The sequence below is a fragment of the Archocentrus centrarchus genome, chromosome 11, assembly GCF_007364275.1.
Source record: "Archocentrus centrarchus isolate MPI-CPG fArcCen1 chromosome 11, fArcCen1, whole genome shotgun sequence".
Taxonomy (NCBI): Eukaryota; Metazoa; Chordata; class Actinopteri; order Cichliformes; family Cichlidae; genus Archocentrus; species Archocentrus centrarchus.
The window spans coordinates 24,185,033-24,204,900 of NC_044356.1; the positions used below are offsets into that span (position 1 = coordinate 24,185,033).

The following is a 19,868-nucleotide window of genomic DNA, read 5'->3' on the forward strand; positions in this document are numbered from 1 at the left end:
GCTGCGCTAACACTGAGTCTTGATTTGAGAATTTCACTCTCAATCTCAGTACATCCATGCAGCACATTTAATGCTCCCCTCCTGTTCTTAACCAAATGCCCAGCTCAGTCCTTTAATGAAACCCATCTACAGAGTCACGGATAGAAGCTCAGATTCGATTCCTGTAGATCCGCTGTCACGAAAATAGCCACCCACCCACCTATTAATAACTTTGTGAGGTGGAACAGTAACATCAGAGCGAGGCTGATCCTAAATGCGCCTTCAGGATGAGTGTGTGCCTGCGTGTTGCTGATGCTGATTTGCATTCAGTCAGGGATTGAGAAGGGTGGGCGGTGAAGTGGGGTAAGCCTGCTGCATTTTGCATTTCTTCAGCTCTAAAGATGGGGGACTTACCCTTTACTGAGGCTACCAGCAGCCCCATATATAAGAAGAGCATCCGGCTCCAATGGTGCGCCTGCACTCCCGCCTTCATTAGAGCAAAAATCCGTATTCCGTCCCCTTTCCTGCCTGCGCATTCCGGTCTCCTCAAAAGTCCCGTTGCTCCGTCCTGATTTGAAGCGGCGGTCATGGCAGCGCTTTTTCTCTGGTCTGGCAGGCACGACGAGTTTTCAAATGGTCAGAAAAGGGAGATTCACTCGGTGTCGGCGCTGAGAAAAATCCCAATGCATGGAGGAGGCTCGGATCTCGCAGCTGGACTGAACCATGTCATGCGGGGACCGAGGGGTTCAGAGTCTCTGTCTGAGAAGATAGATTTCACACCTAAAGGGGGGAAGAAGAGGGAAGGCAAACCAAAGGGGAGACGCGATTCAAGTGGTCAGTGATCTACCCAGCACGAGTGAAAATCACGAAAATCCCTCGCCAGCTCCACGTATGTAACTGAGATTACCAGATACACGTAAAAAAAAAAAAAAAAAAATCGGGAGATTCCTCCTTTAGTTTCTCCAGCAACACTTACTTGTCCTTCTGACTAATTTATCTCCAGTTAATAACAGCATTTGCGGTGCCAATAATCCACGTTTTTATTCGTCAGTAGACCGAAATTCAAAGGAAGGATGAAGGAATGGTTTAGAGCCACGAAGGATATCCGGATCTGAGAAAGATCTCCTCGTTTGAGAAGTTTTCGACCAACCTTGGAGTGTAGTCGGTGATCTTATTGTACTTAGAGAAATATGCAGTATATATTCCCAGGATCTCAGCGCTTGGCCACAGAGTCGTCTCGGGTCTGCGCGGCGCCAAGATTCCGACTGCAGACCTGCTCCTTCCCTGCTCTCTCTCTCTCTCTCTCTCTCTCTCTCTCTCTCTCTCTCTCTCTCTCTCTCTCTCTCTCTCTCTCTCTCTCAGCTCTCAGTTGACTATCCTCTCTACCCTCACCAGTCATATCATATACCCACAATTTATGTGCTGGTACATCATTTCAAAAATAAACTAATTCACTCCTTATATAAGTTATAATGTCAGTTTCAGACCGCTTTTTTTCTCTTCCCGTTTCTGTTCATTAATTGTCATTACTTACTATGTAAATAATAATAATAATAATAATAATAATAATAATAATAATAACAATAATAATAATAACAATAATAATAACACGAAGCATTAAATCCACTTTGATCCAGTTTGCTGCAGTGAGATTTAGTAGCCCCCAACAAGGCCATTGTCTCCATCCTGACCAACCATAGGATTGCCCGGCAGTTTAACACAGAGATCCACTTGCTGCTCACTAAACGTGAAATTGATGGTTAACAGGCCGGAACCCTGGCCAGTAAATTTGAATGTCATTTCCACTTTTGCATATGACCGATATAATTATTTTTCCATAATGCGCGGCGGACGTGGAAACAGTTGGTATAATGAAGCGCGCGTCGGCCTTCAACCCCTACATGTATGATGGAGGCCATAAACAGTCTTCATGCAACATTAAACTTTGCTAACCCTGGATTGCTCAGTCATCACTAGATTTTGGGCTTCAGGTGCAATCTTCATATATATATATATATGGGGTGGGACTCGATTAAAAAAATTAATCGAATTAATTACAAGCTTTGTAATTAATTAATCGAAATTAATCGCATTTTAATCGCATTTCAATATTTGACATGAGAAATATTCATTTAAGTTTAGTTGATGAATGAATCAATATACATAAGCTTAAACTTCAAAATTTTGTTTATTTTCCCACCAGTCTACTACACAGACCAATGAAGGGTGGAAGTGCTCCTGTGATAAGCAAACACCTGAAATTAAAGTTAAGCATCATAACTGGATAGTTTTATTCAACATTAATGTCTCACTTGTTCACTGAAAAAATGGGAAAAGGGGGGTTGTTCATTTTGTAAAACAAATTTATGTTAAAGTATTATGTTTTTATTGTGCTGTTTCCCTAAACATGATTCAATCATGAAACATCCTTGTAAATAGTCTTGTTGTTAGATGGACATGTTTCAATCATGACCACATTACATGAAATAGTTGCAATGTATGGAAAAGCTCCTCCTACTTTTTTGATACTAAATTACCCCTCCCAATCCTTTGCCCGGGAAAAGCAATTATACTGCAGAAGAAGAAGGCCCGATTTTATCAGTGCTGCCTGGAGCTTTAAGGAGGCAAGGTGAGTCTTGTTTTTTTCATTGTTTTAATTTTATAGTTTATAGTATGTAGACTATTAAAGTCGATGCTGTGTTTACAGCGAAAGGTGCACCCCACCACACCACACGCTAACGAATAAACGTGTGGTGTGGTGCACCTCACCACACGTTTATTCGTTAGCGTTAGCATGTAAGCTAGGCTATGGCTAGACTCTATATTAGCGTTACATGGCGCCTCACAATTAATTTCAAGAATGCCTAATTCACTTTTATCATTCCGCCCTGCTTTGACCCACCTTGTGTGTGTGTAAATCAGTTGTATCTGAATTTAAGCAGTGCTTTAAGTTGGTTGGTAATCACCATTACTATACCAGCACTTTAAATATGCCATACTGGGACTTTTTTCCCACCGTGGAGGTTGCACCCACACGTGCTCGCTCTGGCCCATCACGGTGTGCTCTTGTCGCATGAAGATGAACGATTAACACATGGTAGATTGCGCCCTCTTTTAATTTCCTATAGAATAAATAAGTGCAAATATTTTTTTCTTCCAGGTGCTCTGCTAGAATAATGCAATGAATGGCAAGCTTGCCTGTTTCAAAGGCTCTGTAGTCTATGGTACGTATGAGTAGCTGGTTTTAAAAAAGTCAAACACAATAATTTTCTTTAATGAATAGGAAAACAAATGGATTTATACTGGTTTGTGACTCAATTAGCTATCATTAACGCACATTTTAACTAGTTTTGTTCTGTTTATTAAAGAAGAAAGGTAAACACCACCTTAGATTAAACTTTAGTTTAGCCTCTTTTTGAGAACAATGTTAATTTGTAACAACAACAAGCCTTTAATGATTCTTCATTGTTTTTCTCTCTCTCCACAGTGGCAGTGTAAGGGGTGCCGGGTAGAAGTATCAAGTAGGTCTGAACTTCTAAGACACTACAAAGTTAAACATCCTCACTTTGGGCGCACTGCTAGATTTCCATGTACATACTTTTCTTGTCCATGCACATTTAAAACATGGAATGCATTAATTTGCCACCAAAGTAGACTACACAGAAATGTAACACAAAAAATTCACTCAACTTTTACCTGTCAACTTTGTGATTGTAAGAATTTGGCAAAGGAAATAGAATATTTTAGTCACATCAACACACATTTAAAAAAACACGAAAATGTAAAATGTATGTTTAATGGTTGTAGTTTCCAAACATGCATTTATGGTACTTTTAAGTCTCACAAAAGTCGCCATCACACCCCACACACACTTGAGGATTTTATTCCAGGTGTTGTAAAAAGCACTCGTTTAGCTACACCTTCATTTCCAGAAATATCTGATTTCCAGGAGGAGGATCAATGTGTAGAAGGTGCTCAGTGTGTGGAAGTGGACACGTTTGACACACAAGAGGGAAAAAGGCTACCTAAAGACCACACTGAGCAGCAACTAGCCACAGCTTTATTACAGCTGGAGTTTTTGGTACAAGTGCCAGGTATTGCAGTTGATGAGTTTTTACAGGAACTTAATTATTTACTCAACTCTGCCTCAGTTCCCACTGGTGTTGTAAGAGATATACTTGAGCGTCATAAGGTCCAATTTACAGATGATTTAGTTAAGGATATTATATCAGCTCTTTGTGCATCCAATCCAGTTTGCAGAGCCATTGAAAAAGGGGGATCTCTTAGCACTGTGCATAGAAGGTTAAAATACTACAGAGAAAAATTTTGTGTTGTTGAACCAGTCACTTACCTTCTTGATAATAAAAAAGCAACCTTTCAGTATGTTCCAATATTAAAATTATTACAACAAATTTTAAATTGCCAAGCTATTCTAGATAAGGTTATTTCAAATCATAGAGGGAAGCGTGAGTTTATTGTTGACTCCTCCTATGAATTTAAATCTCCAGAGGATGGCAAATATTTAATTGAAAACGGGTTATTGAATGCAGATGAAATCAGGATTTCTATTCGCCTGTATGTGGATGAATTTGAGATTTGCAACCCTTTAGGCACTTCTAGAAAAAAGCAAAAACTCTGTGGTGTTTATTGGGTTTTGGGTAACCTGCCACCAGGATCTCATTCAGCTTTGTCCTCCATTTATCTTGCTGTCCTTTTCAAAAGTGTTGACGCAAAAGTCTATGGTTTTGAGCAAGTGTTACAGCCGCTCCTGCAAGATCTTAAAACCTTGGAGACTTATGGTGTGTTTGTCCCTTTGTTGGGCACATCTTTTAAAGGTACAGTTCAGTGTATTGTTTCTGATAACTTAGGTGCGCACACTATCGCAGGCTTTGTTGAAAGTTTTTCAGGTGAGTTCTTTTGTCGATTTTGTACAGCTAAGAGATGTGATGTTGAATCTGACACAGTTGCTTGTGGTGCTTTTAATCTGCGGACTAAAGAACTGCACAATGAACATATAAAAATAGCTCTGGAAACAAATAATCATTGTTTCGGAGTTAAAAGAGAGTGCATTTTTACCAAACACCTCACACATTTCCACGTTCTGACCGGTTTTCCTCCTGATGTAGCTCATGATGCATTAGAGGGTGTTGTGCCAGTGGAGTTGGCTTACTGCTTGTCAGCATTAATTTCAAAAAAGTTTTTTACTATTGATAATCTAAATAAAGCAATATTGGCCTTTCCATACAAGTGGTCAGATAAGACAAATAAACCTCATATTGTGCCACAAAATTTGTCTGCTCGCAAAACTGTGGGGGGAAACGCCCACGAAAATTGGAGTTTGTTGAGGTTTCTCCCTTTTTTGATTGGACATTTAGTACCTGAAAATGAACCTTCATGGTTGGTGTTACTGGATTTAAAAGAGATTATTGAACTTCTTGTTGCCCCAACACATACTGATGAATCCATTTCATATCTTGAAAGCAAGATAACTGAACACAGGCAAAGATACAAAGACTTGTTTCCAGCTGCCAGACTTTTACCAAAGCACCACTTTCTTAAACACTACCCTTATTTAATAAAGTGTTTTGGTCCTTTGGTTACACTCTGGACACTTAGGTTTGAAGCTAAACATAGTTACTTTAAAAAAGTTGTGAAACATACTAGTTGTTTTAAAAACATTCCGCTGACTCTAGGCATCAATTCATGATAGCATTTCACCTTAACTCGCCCTCCTATGGTAAACCTCTCTTGATGTACCTAGTGTGTCCTCATTTCCAGTGGATCTTTTGAATCCAAATATTGCTTTGGCTTTAACATCAAAATATCCCGATATAACTGAAGTCAATCTGACTAAGAATGCATCTGTGAATGGCATACAGTACAGCACAGGCATGATAGTTGTTCAGGGGTCAACTAGCGGCATGCCAGACTTTGCTGGGATTGTGCACATGTGTGTCATTAAAAATGAATTGCTCCTTATTGTGAGAATGCTATGCGGATGGTACACTGACCATTACAGAGCCTTTGAAATAACCCCATCACCAACCAGAGAGACAAAGCTTGTGCATTTAACTGATCTGGGAGACATCTATCCACTGGCAGATTATATTGTTGGAGCAAGCCGAATGGTGACCTTGAAAAGGCATATTATTGTTAAAGGTTTGTTACATTGTATTTAACATGTAGGTATGTTATGATAATTACTACATCAAGGCTTAAGTCAAGGCATTGTTAACTCCTTGCACTTAGCACCATTGAAAACTTTAATCAAATACTATAAAATCTGCACAACTCTATTCACTGCAGGCACACAGCAGTGACATGAATTGGATTGGTTCTTGGCATATTTTTCTCTCCAGATATGTTTTTGAGAATAATGTGAATTTATCAGCAGATCAGATCTTTTGAAAATCTCTAAACACTAAAAAAAAATTTATATAAAAATCCTGATATATATATATATATATTTTTTTTTCTCCCCTCCCTTTTTTTAAGATTGTATTTAACACTTTGTTTTATGGTTTGTGCTTTTTCAGACTGAGAATAATGGCTTCACCCTGCATACTCAAAGTCATATTGGTGGACAACACCTGCCAGAGGCTAACACTACCATGTGGACTTCCTCAATCTGTGAGTGAGCTTATGGAAGAAGTACAGCGCCAGTGTGGACTGACCTACACCTTCAACCTACAGTTTATGGATCCACTCTTTAATGATGACTTCATGAATCTGACCTCAGTATCTGAAATACAAAACAGAGGCACTATTAAGGTGGTAAATCTGTCAGATCCAACCATTTTACAGTCACCTGTTTCATCTGCTGGTTGTCGTTCACCGTCAACTTCAAGTTTTTCTGGTGTGAGCTGTCCTGATACAGACATTCTTTCTTCAACTGAGTCTCAGTCTGAGCCATCCACTTCAAGGTCATTGTGGCCAGACAAGTTTTGTGTTCCTCAGTTTTCCTTTGACTCTGAGTTAAAACTTGACCGAGCTAATGCAGAATATAAAGAAAATGGGACACTTCTGACTCCAGATAACAAACTTTTGTCAAACATTCTCGATGGACTTGTGCAAGAAATTGTTCATTATGGACTTTATATAACCGACAACCAGTTCAACAGTGTGGGTGAGGCGCTCATACTAAAGCATCCCTGTCTGTCAGAGCGAGCCTCAGTAAGTGGGTATGCTGGTTGGAAACATCGCTTAAAAAACAAGCTTTCAATTTACCGAACTCAGTTACGAAAACTTGGTTGTCACGAAGTAACTGTCAATGCTTTGAGCCACAAGCCACAAGGCAAAGGCCCTGCTTTTGCCATTAAAAAGCCAAGGCGCTCTGAAGTGAACTATTGCCCCCCCTATCCCACAGGAGAGACTGAGGAAACTTTAGAAACACTTCGAGTGGAACTTATAATGGATGTAAAAAAGAGGAACGGCAAAGAAACAGTGCATCGAAAAATGGACAAGACGTTCTCATACAGAAGATTAGTGTCACGGATCAGCTGTGTGGCAGGAAAGAAGGGGACCCCAAGGCAGACGAGGTAAATGGAAAAGACAGTCTTTAATTGGCAAAGTGCAGGACAAATCCAGGAACAAAACCAGAACTCAAAACCAGGACAAAACTGAACCACAGAGGAACACAGCAGGGGAGCGAACGACGACGACGCGACGAGGACAAAGTGAAAACACCGACAATATAAACACAGCAGGTAATGGGCAAATGGGAAACAGCTGGGAGGGAAACACAGGAAGCACAATAAAACCAAAAGCGCACAGACAAAAGACCTACCAAAATAAAACAGGAAAGAACCTAACAGAGTACACACTGGCTGAACACCTGGGAATACAGACACCGAAGGATAACCGACACCAGCACAACAGAGCACAAGGGAATAGAAACAGTGAAACCATAATAAAACAGAACTAAATCACCGGAACATAGAATACTGGGCCACCGGCCCAGGACCATGACAATTAGAGGTAGTTCGGTAAACACCCATGGTACAAGATTTCCAGGAACGGTGGCATGCGCTCTTTAAAGTGTGTGAGGTTTGTAAAATGGTGATGAAATGTACTGAATTGAAGTTGGTTCAGCCAAAAAAAATATTTGTTGTCTATTTTTTCAGATAAACGCTGAATTCAAGAGAATCACCACTCTGCCACTGCAGTCCCGGTTCCTCTCGCAGCTAGACATTCTGTCTTCCAAACTTATTGCTCTCTATAAAAAAAGAGGTGGACTAATAGGCAAACACCTAAAAAGTATAATGGACCAAATGACTGAAGTAAGATGAAAAAAAAAAAAAAGATTCATTCATTTTTTGATTAGGAAATGTAGTAATTTCAAATCTGTCCACACATCCTCTAGGAAGATGTCGACCATGGGCGTGAAAGTGTTCTGAAGGGCCTTTGTGTGTACCTCAATGAAGACCCCGAACATCTGATACGACAGCATGTAGTGAGTATTATGAAACTGCTAGAATTTTTTACATTTCTAATAGTTGCATGACATTTTTAATTATTTATTATACATATGATAATTATCATATCTGGCAACACTGATTACTGCTTCCTATAGACTGCATATATTGCCGAAAGGAAGTTTATCTAATGTGAAAACGTAAATCTGTCAATATGTGTTTGATAACTCTGGCTTTCTCAAGAACCCGGATGTGTGGCACAAAAATCTGAATTTTGTAACTGAAGTTGAATTATTGAACTGAAAGTGAAAGTAGTCCATTAAATCGTTAAATTCAGTTTCAAACCAGTGCATTCAATTTCAAATTATGCACATGCAGATTTAATCTGAGCAATTCAAATTCAGTTTCTGCTGGCACAAGTTTTTGTGATTTATCATCTAGATCAATTTTAAGTAGTTTACATACTTTTAGCTTTTCTTAAAATTTGACTAATTATTGGATAAAGTAATTTTTATCAATGCCAACTAAATCTGAAAAAGTTAAATATTGCCTTTTAAGCTATTAATGTTTATTTGAATGTGTGAATTTTGCATTTAGCTCATGGTCTGGAAGCTTTGAATTTATTTAAATCTTTTTTTTTTTTTGTCAGGGAGTAAGTGATACAGCCTTTGAAGAATCAGTTGAGGAAACTACTGTGGGGATCTTCACGGTGAAACAACAGGAGGCGCAGCCTACTCCAGACGATGTAGGAATTATCCTGGAAGGCCAAATTGTTATCCAGGATTTAGACAATGTTCCTCTGGCTGTTGCACTACTGTTTGGCCTCCTGTATGCTCTACATATGGATTATCCTCATCAACTCAGGTATACCTTTGAAGTGATCCAGAAACTGATCATGGAGCTAGATGGTGGCACACTTTCAAAGAAAGTCCAGGTCCTGAAGAATAGACTCAATGAGTAATGCTGGCCAGTGAGCATGACCAGCTTATTTGAGGACTTGTCCATTTAAGTTGCTTTTCATTGTTCTCATGTTGCGGTAAACAAACTTTTAAATATGCTTAGTTACTTAAAAAAAAAAAGGCGTTCTGTAGAAAGAAGGATTTTCATTGTTTAAGATGTGTTTAGCTGCACTCGATATAATTTTCACATTTTACCAACTGAAAACGTTTGTAAGAAATTGTGCAGTAAGGGGTATGGTGTTCCATATAACACCCCAGAAAGTTGGCCCTTTATAAAAGATAGACATAACTTTGATTTGCGGGTCAATCGTTTGTGGAAGTCCATTTGAAATTTTTATTTATTTATTTTTGTCAGACTCACTTTTGTATCGGTATCTGAACAGAGAGGTTATGTGGCATGCACTTTGTTTTTCTACTTTATGTCAGTGATCCTTGGTTTGTCTGAAAACCCTGCTGTAAACTGTTAGGATGTAGACTCATCTGAATGTTGACTATTTTGTATTAAAATGTTTGGCTTATTGGAAAATGTTATCAGCTGTATTTGTTTTATTCTTGCTACAGTGTACTACTTTCAAAAGGTTTAGGCTATGTAAGATGGATTTGATAGATTAACACCAAATCTATATTGTGATACATTTTAGGTTGTTACCACATAACTACTTTGTAAGTGAAACATTTAAATTAATTGTAATGTCTAGATAAAAAACTACATAATATATTCAACATGAAGTAAATTTATGTTACAAGTATAAAAGATTCATATACATAAAATGTGACAGAAATGCATGATATAAACACACTTGGATTAGGATATTTCAACATGAAATGATTAAAAGTTTACAACATGAAATGATTAGAAGTTTTCAACATGAAATATTCACAGTCATTTAACATGTATATATTATGCTGGGATTATATAATGAAGTTATAAAATGAAAACATAATCTAATTGCGTGCAACCGATGTACATGTTTCAATTATATAAATCCAACAGACTTTTTTTTTCAGTGTTATAGTTGGAAATTAATCATTAGCTCAGCTGTATTCCTTGATGTTGAAATGTGTTATGCTAGTTTTAACAGCTTATTTTGAATTAAAGACTTAAAATTAAACCACAAAAAGGAGAAAAAGTTCGTTCTCCGTTTAACAGCTGCTTTTACACAGCTGTGCTTCGCACTCACGGTTGCTAGGCGACATGAGCTACGAAGAGGTGACGGCAGCTGATATGAAGGCTAGCTGCTCACTTCCGGCCTTTGTGGTGTTCGTGGGCTGCGAAAGACGTGGGCCGGGTCCTTCGCAGGATGCGGCCCCTAATTTGGACATTGTGCGTCGATATAATCTGTATGCCGGGAACTCGCGCACTGAGAAACGTTCCACGGTGCAAAGTGCGATTAAAATGCGTTAAAATTTTGAACGCGTTAATTTCCCTGTAATTAATTAATCGAAATTAACGCGTTAAAGTCCCACCCCTAATATATATATATATATATATATATATATATATATATATATATATATATACTCTCACTGGGGAACCCTTATATAGCCCAGATGTACATCAGGTATACATCTGTATACTGTACAGAAATTTTACACAAACTTATTTTCGTGAGACACTGAAATACCACAAAATGAATGAAAACCCCATCAAAAAATTATCGTAACTGAATAATTATTACAGTTCTGGAACTGAAACTGGTTGCTATGACAGCCCCACATGCTAAATGCTTTTGGAAAAAACAAAATAAAAACGGGTTCAAAATGCATATTTGGAAGCTGTAAAGATGCCCATTTGTACGAACAGCAGAGGAAAAATGATGCCACAAGAAGATTCTTGGACGCCAGTATCCCCGAAACAGTTCCTCGGTGCATTTGCGCCTTTTCCGCGTTTCGCCTGGATTCATCCAAACGCACCCAGGGACAGCTTTGATGAGGTTTGCAAAAACGTCTGGAGTAGAGGTCAAAGTTCACTGCAGAGAGAAGCGAGTAAAGACAGCACTCGTTCAGTCAACAAGCGAAGTCACAGGTAAGGTTGGAACGGAGTTATCTGTGGCTATATCTGACCTCTCCATAATAAGCAATGAAGCATGCTTTAATGTAGCCTATAAGCCTATAAGCTATGAAATTAACCTCGCTGCAAACTCACTATGTCTCATATCACACTTTATCCAGGTTTAATCAGTCTGTCTATATGAAGCTCAAGCAGCTTCATCATTTTGTTCTTGGGGGTGCTTTCATCTAATTTAGATGGAATTTTAAACGGTAGGCTTCTCAGTAATTAGTGCTAATACTCTAATATCTAATATAGGAGATGACAGCGAGTACATCCAGCATTCTGTGTTTTTGGTTGTAAAATGGTTACATCATAATTTGAAGTTTACAAGCATCTTTAATAGAGATTATAAGTAGGGACTTTTTAAAGCCTAACATTTAAACATTTAATGCATTAGGTCAGATAATTTATGAGTCATTAATAATAATGTCTTTTTTGCCAGATGTTGAAAGGAAAAAGTTGTCATTTAAGATAAGATAAGATAAGATAGTGTTTATTCGTCACATGCACAGTTATACACAGTACAATGCACAGTGAAATGTATTTTGTACCTGCAACCATATATACACACACATATAAATAAGAAGAATAAAAATAAAAATAAGTAATTCACACTATACACTATACTCTATATACTATACACTATACACACTTTTACGTGGAATTATAGATTATAAATTATAATATTTACATTGTGCAATGAGATTCCAGTTAGGGCTCAGAGTTGAGCAGACGGATGGCTTGTGGGTAAAAACTCTTCTTCAACCTTTCAGTCTTAGCCCTCAGGCAGCGGTAACGCCGGCCTGATGGGAGCAGGGAGAAGAGAGAGTGTCCGGGGTGGCTGGGCTGTTTTAGGATCTTCATGGCCCTCAGCCTGCACTGCTTGGTGTAAACGTCCTGCAGGTTGGGGAGGGTGGTGCTGATGGTCCGTTCAGCTGAACGAACCACCCTTTTTAGGGCCATGAAGTCCTGCTTGGTGCAGTTTCCCATCCAGGTGCTGATGCTCCCACGCACGATGCTCTCGATGGTGCAGGTGTAAAAGTTCCTGAGCACCTTGAGTGGGAGCTTGAAGTCTCTCAGCCGCCTGAGGAGGTAGAGACGCTGTCTGGCCTTCTTCACAGTGATGTTTATGTGATGAGTCCAGGACAGGTCCTGTGAGATGGTCACTCCCAGGTATTTGAAAGTGTCCACTCTTTCCACCTCAGCACCACTGATGACAAGTGGATGGTAGTCCCTCTGCTGCTTCCTGCTAAAGTCCACAATCAGTTCCTTCGTTTTGCTGACGTTGCTGGCAATGCAGCTACAAATGTTGATCATACAACAATCTATTCATATTAGTTTTTCTCTTTGTAATAAGCCAAAGGGTACTATTACTTTTTCACTGCCACCATTCTTGTGGTTGTTTTGTCTTATAAATACTGTTACAGCGGGATACTCATATCAAAAAGAGCCCAAATATGGAGGTCAGCTTGCATACAAGTTTCTACTCTTGACTCCGTATGATATCAGGGAGAAGAGATTTCCTTTATATTACCATCTCAGGGACAAAAGTCTGCTGTTGGTACAGCAGCTCCCCCTACCTACTGTTCAAACTTCTTATTTATGAGGAGCAGCCAGTCAGAACAAAGTTGGTTTGTTGCTGTCTCTATTAGGGGTAGCTGTGGCTCAGGCTTAGGTGGTAGAGTGGGTCATATTCCAGTCGGAAGGTCGGTGGCTCGATCTCTGACTCCTCCATTCTGCATGCTGAAATATCCTTGGGCAAGATACTAAACTCTGACTTGCCCCTAGTGCATCCACTAGAGTGTGAGTGTACGTGCACAGATGAAAATGCCGTATGAATGTGTGTGTGAATGAGACTTGTGGCACAAAGCGTGCAACTGAGTAGAAAGGCACAATACAATTGCCAGTCCATTTTATCTAAATGTATTCATTGCACATAGCAGTTTAGTCAGTAACTGTCTTAAGCAGCACTATCATACAATAAACTCTAGATAAATTACAACTTTTTTTCCAAAAAGGGAAAAAATAGCTGACCAAGTAGTAGTATCTAACTGTCTGGCTTTATTTACACTGGCAGAAAATGGTGCTTCTCTTTTGGATGAATTCAGCTGTAGCAAGGACGTTTTACTTGGACGAATTCAGCAACAAACTAACAATAATTAAAAAAAAAAGAAAAACTAACATGAAAAAAAAAATTAGAGTGACAGTAAACAATGTTGGAAACATCCTGTTGCTTATAACAAACACAGTGCAAACCTGCAGCAGAGTTGGGTGCTCTGACTTCCTAATGTGTCAGGTCTCAGCACTTCTGTTAATACTTCAGTCAGGCTCAGGATTGTTTCCTTGGGCAAACAGAAAGGGCTGACTCTGCCCTCACTGCTGTATGGTTCCAGTTGGTTACTACAGCCTCTAAAAACTCTTGGCCATTTCATTGCTTTCTCCATAGCAATGTTAGTGAACCAGAATTTATGAGTTGTGTTTTTTTTTTCTTTTTTGTTGAGTACCGCTACTCAAAACAAGTATCATTGATTGTTACCATGGCAACATCAGCCATAGGCCAGAGTTAGCGTGGGGATAAGATGATGTCTATTTTTGGTAGTTTAGTCTAACTTTGACTAATCTATGAGCAAAATTATGATTGATTGTCCAATCTGAAGTTTCTATTTGTGTTTGTGTGAAACACCTATTTTGCTCACAAGCTCATTTTAGAAATCATAACATTTGTTTTGCTTAAAACACATAGGGTTATGGGAAAATAAATGGATTAACTGGATGGATGTGGGGTTGAGCCTATTTGTAACCAAGATCCCAACACTTCATTGGAGATCAGTTGGGCTGCTGTGCGGTCATAAACCCACTGTATAATGTTAATGTACACCATCTGCTCACCCACCGCCCAGAGCTACCATGACGTCTCCGTTATCATAAGCATCCCGGGTCTCACCGGACCGTCTGTTCCGCATCGCAGCTCGACAGTCGACAGGCTGGTGACTAAAGAGTAGCCTCATTAAAAAGTCATGGTTTGAAGTGGGTGATGCATCATGCATACAGGTTGGAGCAATGGACTCTGTGATTCCTTATTTTCTAGGGAAACTGGTTTACCTGTGGATCTGACCGTGAGGTTAGAAGGATCTTATGCAGGACCAAAAAAGCCCAAAACAAAATGCTCGTTTCATCAGGAGGTGTATTATTGTATCTTAAAATATGATAGAAAAAAATCAGAAAATCAGACAGTACCTCCAATTAAGCTCATTTTAGCATGTTCGTGATACAAGTGACCTTTTCTTTATGCGTGATCACCACAGTGATTTAGTATGAAAATGAATGTCATTTCATTTTAAAACGGCTTTAAAAAGCGTGCCCAATACAAGATACATGGCAAGCTAAGTGACAACACTACCAGACTTTTTCTCATTTGCTTCATGGAAAAAGGTGCATACAAGATGACATGAGCTTGCTAACCTTGAAGTGGTGGTAATTATGCTGTGATAGCCTGTTACATGCAAAAAAATCAGCTTAACCCCGCCACATTCACACACGTCTCTGTGTTTCTCTTCCTGTCTAGGGCTGAAAGGCAGCAGGAAGGGACAGATGATTACATGCACTATAAGGAAGACGAGAAGCAGCACCACACTGACTTCACCCCTCCTTGCCATTATCTCTCAGGCCGCAGATATCCACGTGTTGCCAAGCCCGCATGGGGGCTGAGCCCTGTGAAGGAAGCAGAGATGAGACAATTTAAGGAAGAGGCAAGTGGGAAAAGAAACTTGGTGAGGGTTTTCAATCAAATCTAAAAACATCTGTTTTTCTTAGCATGAATGAAAACAGCATTATCTGTATTCTGCTAAAACTTGCTAATTAATGCAAGTCGTATTTCCCATTGTTTTGAATTCCTAGTCATGTCAGGAGAATGATGTCCAAGATAAACCAAGGAGTGTAGAAAACTCCCTTCAGAAGATGTGGGTCTCTCAACCCAGCAGTAAAGGCAAAGAGAGCTCTGTACTTGTGCCTCAACATCTGGTGACGAATCCTGTCTGCTTTGAAGGCCACACCCCACACCTGCCAGATGGACAACATTCTCTCCATCCTTCTAATCTACCCAGGGATACATGTGAAAGTGAGAATGAGCAGAATGCAAGATGTGACCCAGACAGCTACTCTAGTGATGATAGCAATCTTGTTAGTCTACCTGGGGTGCAAAGTTGTGCCACTGACAGCAGCAAAAATGACTTAGTGTTTAGTGCAAAAGAGGTGAAGAAAAAGGAAATTCCACACTCGTCTGTTCAATTGAGCTCTGACAATGAGCAGGATTTCTTTTCTAATATTGATAAAGACTTTCCTGCACTTACCACCGTCAGTGCTGGCATTTCACTATGTCCCACAGAACCATCAGCCTTGGGGAAGATGAAGGGCCAGTGGGAGATTCCCCTTTCATTCTACCCGCATGACACACCCACTGTCACTTTGGCAAGTGCAGTGAGTGGCCCTGTGCGGGCTCCAAACCAAGGCAAAACAGAAGCACCTGAGGCGCATTCAAAAACCAAAGCTCTACCAGCAGTCCCAGTGCAGACAAAAGCTTATGACCTACTGGCTGATTTCCCAGCCCTCCAGCCCCCAAAGAAGCCCTTAGCGCTGGGTGCATTGCATCACGGGAATCCCAAGACCAAAGATGCAGAAGGGAAAAGAATTCTCACTCATATGCCAATTCACTGCCAAAGCAGTCAGGGTTCCCATGAGAGGAGATTGGAAAATTTACCCCACAAGGTCTCCTCCATCTGTGCAGGAGATCTGAAATCTGTGCTGGACCTTCAAACATTTGGCGCGGTCAGCCATCACAACTCTCCCACCATCAGCTGTGAGCAACCTAAGGCCAACAAGCAGCAGCCGCCTAGAGGTAATAAATCTGCCATGTGTCTCTGTGCTGCTAACATGCCTCTCCTTTTATCAGTTGGTATAAATAATCTGGTGATGGCAAATATAACTTTATGCCACTCTTAAAGCTCTCTAGAGCTAAAAATTCTCTCACATTATCTGTCTGATAATGCATTATTAATATTAGAGACACCTTCATTTTTGAGTAATTAAAGGCAGGAGAGAAGCAGCAGCACCTGTCCTAGGCAGAAGCTCTGGCTTTTTCGAAGAGACAAGAGTCCAACTCTAAAACTGCTATTTTTTTCCCCTCAGTTATTTTTGAAGCCCATTTAGCAGTGATCTTGTGTTTCCACTGCAAAACAGGTGGCTTTACTACTTTGTTTTCCATCCTTGCTTACTGATAGCAAACATCAAAACAACTTCACCAATCATGGGGCAGTGCCTTGCCACCTCTAATCCCCAACAAACACCGAGATGCACACACACACACACACACACACACACACACACACATACACACACGCATGCATGCATGTCTCTGTGTAGGTGTTAACACACTGTGATTCTGCATTGCTGTTGCTGAGAAGTACTTCCTCAGTTGGATGACTCAGTGGGAAAATGTTCTTATAATGAGGGGATTATTTTGCAGTGGCAAAGTGAATTACACGGTGAGCCTTCCTGTCGGTGCAGAACAGAACACAGATATAAGTACACATGTTAATTTCAGTAGAGAGTATGCTTTATACAGTGCATACAGTACCTTTGTGAACTTTGCACTGGAGTCATTTCTGTTCTATTCCTTCTACATATTATATGGAACAGTGTAATCTATTTGGTCTTGTTTGATTTCCCCTCTGCTTCTTAACAAGTGCACGGCTGTAGCTGAAGGCAGCTCTACTGTGCTCAATAAATGTGCATATGTGATACACACTGCTGCCCTCCTCCAGCAGTTTGCAGTCAGTGCTGATATGATAGAATATACTCTCTGATAGCATAGCCCTGTTGATTCAATAGCACTTTTGTTGATCCCCAGAGGGGAGACTGCAGAAAATTCTTTCACAGTTGAGAAGAACACAGTTCTTTTTAGGCTTACCTTCTGCATCACACTTAACATGACACAGGCCAGACAAGACACAGTGCATGCAAAATGCCCATAGCAGTAATCTGCGCTCCCTTGGTGTGCATATTGCAGTTGCAGGTGCAGATGGCGTGGGTGTCAGTGCCAGGTCCTGGGCTAACGTTGCCAAGGCAGGCATGAAGCAAGCAGCTGCCCCTCAGGAGAAAGCCAGACCTTGTACGTTTCAGCAGGTAGTTACCATTAACAAAGCCAAAGGTAAACTTATATCTTGGCATCTATAGCTAATGTGTGTGTTTGTGTTGGATGTCACATGTGGAGGGCACTGGATATTGTGTTTCACTGTGGGCCACATGAAGAATTCTTCATTATCGTCTCCAAGCACATTTATTTTGCAGCGCTAACTATGCTAAAGGCTACAGAAGGCCATCTTGCCCTTCACTGTATTGCACCTCAAGGATGATGCATTTAGAGTTTTTATGCATCCATATATCATTGTCAAATTAATTGTGATATTTTGGTATAATTACTGGATGCAAATGAGGCTGAAGTTGAAATGACTGGTGCTCAATCTTGCACTATTGTTACTGTTTGTGACATCAATTAATCTGTGCCTTTTATCAAGCCCAACACTGAACACTGACAGATCTCTGGCGCTGAGGTGCCCTGATATTGATATAAATATTAAAGTGGCATTTTAACAACACGGACAAGTCTTGCCAGTTCTAAGGCATATATTGAACAGAAATGTAAAGAATCTGGTGTATTATCACATTACATTATCCATTAATCCATCTGCTTTCTGTCTGAAATCAAATAGCCAGATATGGTTTTAGTGTGCATTTCCAATGGTCACATTCTTATCTATGACTGGAAGATGTTTAAACTTTGCCTTTAAATCTGGTTAATGATCGAATTTGTCTTGACAAGATTTTAAGTTAGATTGGATATGCATCTGCACAGTTAGCCAATGAAATTATGTTCCTAAATATCCCTGAACAAAACTGAAAATCTGGCTATACCAGCAAATAAATGTAATGTTTCAGCCAACTTCCTCTCCCGAAAAGCTGCTTCTCTGATACTGTGTGTTCATACTTACAGTTTAAATGTAGAGGAGAGCACACAGTCTGGGTATTTTCTGTGTAAATTCAAATTTATGGCATGTCTGTTTGGATGTGTTGCAGCAGACGACAAGTGAACAAGATGTTTAAAAGACAGAGTGATGTAACCGCTTTAGAAACTTTGCAAGCCAGTGCAGCTGGAAAATTAGTAGTTTCCATGCTCTAGGTAAAAGCCTGTAAATAGTATTTGAGTGATTAAAAAAGAATACCACTGATGTTTCTTCTGTATTATCAAAGTAAAAGGCCCAATAGGCATCTAGACATGCAACATATATCTTTTTGAAATGTATGTATACTTACAAATATTACAATTTCCCTGGGATTTACTAATGTAAAAACTGTTTTAATCAAGAAAGTAAGTCCAGGATAGACCCTTCCAAAATTCTCCATCTTAACCAGTTGCTCTTTCCTTTCCACTGTGATTCTTTACTTAATTTTTCCTTAAAGAGCTGAACTTGGTGGCACTCAAAAAAATCACCAAGAATCCAACACTTTCCCATCTGGGACTAAATCAGAAGGTGACAACTTTGTATCAAGGCCCTCAGCCCTGCAATCAAAACCACTTATTTAGACCTGGCAACCCCCCTGCCCATCAGGTGAGCTAGACAGTTAAACACTTGAATCTGTAAGTGTAGCAGTGCATTATAATTTTCTTTAAATTCCCATTTCACACTACCTTTTATCTTGTGTATATTGTCTCCATTTGATGCAGTCCTCAAGTGAACAGTTGTAAGGGCTGTACTTATGTGATTGAGTTTTATTTGCTTCCAGAGAACAAGCATATTTAAGTGTGCTCAGATTTCAGATCAAAAAGGGGGAGATTTGCTTTAAAGTATAAATAATGAAGGCTATGCTGAAGTGCCTTAAACCGGCATTCTTCCTAATGGCGAGCAGCAGGAGACTCGTGTTGCTGGAAAAAGAAGTCAAGTTGTTTTGAAGTCTATGGGAAAACAGCCCTCTGTTTAATCTGCAGATAAGTGTTGACTTCAGTAAACACTTTACTGATGAGTTTATGATCTCAATGGCTAATGCAAAATGGCGTTTACTTTGTAAAATATGGTTCCAGAAGCAGGATAAAGTATCCTGGACTGTGACTGACAAGTTTCTGCCAGTGACTGTTACTTGAAGCCAAATAGTGACATTACGGTGGCTATGTTCATCTTTTAAATACAGTCTATGGCTGAACACAGCTCCCGGTCCAATGTACAGCCCTCCGTAAAAATGGTAACAACACAGAATGACTTATCTCACCTTTGTCATGCTGAACTATCACATGCCTGAGTAAAAAGCTGTTATCATTTCAGTTACATCTGTTTTTAAACTTATTTTCGCCATATGCTTGCAGAGTGGGCGGGGTTTTGATGGCGGAGTGTTGTTTAAGCTGAACACATCAAG

General features: G+C 39.8%; 5 protein-coding genes across 13 annotated transcripts in view; 4 read left to right on the forward strand and 1 right to left on the reverse strand.

Moving 5' to 3' along the window:
• Positions 1 to 568, reverse strand: part of csmd2 (CUB and Sushi multiple domains 2) — a 263,477-nt gene extending 262,909 nt beyond the window's left edge. Inside the window, exon 1 of the mRNA XM_030740701.1 lies at positions 394 to 568. Coding sequence (XP_030596561.1) covers positions 394 to 568 — 175 coding nt within the window. The remainder of the gene's footprint in view (positions 1 to 393) is intronic.
• Positions 567 to 5,686, forward strand: LOC115787699 (uncharacterized). The gene is made up of 3 exons (XM_030740479.1): positions 567 to 813; positions 3,520 to 3,569; positions 3,929 to 5,686. Exons 1-3 carry the CDS (start codon positions 567 to 569, stop codon positions 5,684 to 5,686), a joined length of 2,055 nt encoding a protein of 684 aa, XP_030596339.1.
• On the forward strand, positions 3,467 to 7,954 carry LOC115787700 (uncharacterized). The gene is made up of 3 exons (XM_030740480.1): positions 3,467 to 3,500; positions 6,516 to 7,482; positions 7,940 to 7,954. Exons 2-3 carry the CDS (start codon positions 6,526 to 6,528, stop codon positions 7,952 to 7,954), a joined length of 972 nt encoding a protein of 323 aa, XP_030596340.1. The 5' UTR covers positions 3,467 to 3,500; positions 6,516 to 6,525.
• LOC115788629 (uncharacterized) lies at positions 7,950 to 9,420 on the forward strand. 2 transcript variants are annotated; one of them, XM_030741747.1, is made up of 4 exons: positions 7,950 to 8,025; positions 8,103 to 8,258; positions 8,342 to 8,431; positions 9,043 to 9,420. In XM_030741747.1, the coding sequence occupies exons 1-4, from the start codon at positions 7,975 to 7,977 to the stop codon at positions 9,352 to 9,354; spliced, it is 609 nt and encodes a 202-aa protein (XP_030597607.1). In that variant the 5' UTR covers positions 7,950 to 7,974; the 3' UTR covers positions 9,355 to 9,420. The 2 variants fall into 2 exon arrangements, with proteins under 2 accessions (XP_030597607.1, XP_030597608.1); XM_030741748.1 differs by having other exon boundaries at positions 7,950 to 8,016.
• Positions 9,421 to 11,076: 1,656 nt separating this feature from the next.
• Positions 11,077 to 19,868, forward strand: part of LOC115788627 (uncharacterized) — a 31,926-nt gene continuing 23,134 nt past the window's right edge. For 2 of the 8 annotated variants that reach the window (XM_030741738.1, XM_030741742.1), the window contains exons 1-4: positions 11,077 to 11,378; positions 14,971 to 15,175; positions 15,303 to 16,299; positions 17,470 to 17,585. In XM_030741738.1, the coding sequence (XP_030597598.1) occupies positions 11,137 to 11,378; positions 14,971 to 15,175; positions 15,303 to 16,299; positions 17,470 to 17,585 (1,560 nt within the window). In that variant the 5' untranslated portion in view covers positions 11,077 to 11,136. Of the gene's footprint in view, positions 11,379 to 14,970; positions 15,176 to 15,302; positions 16,300 to 17,469; positions 17,586 to 18,920; positions 19,070 to 19,868 lie in introns of all 8 variants that reach the window. The other 6 variants (XM_030741741.1, XM_030741743.1, XR_004020606.1 and 3 more) reach the window with 5 other exon arrangements.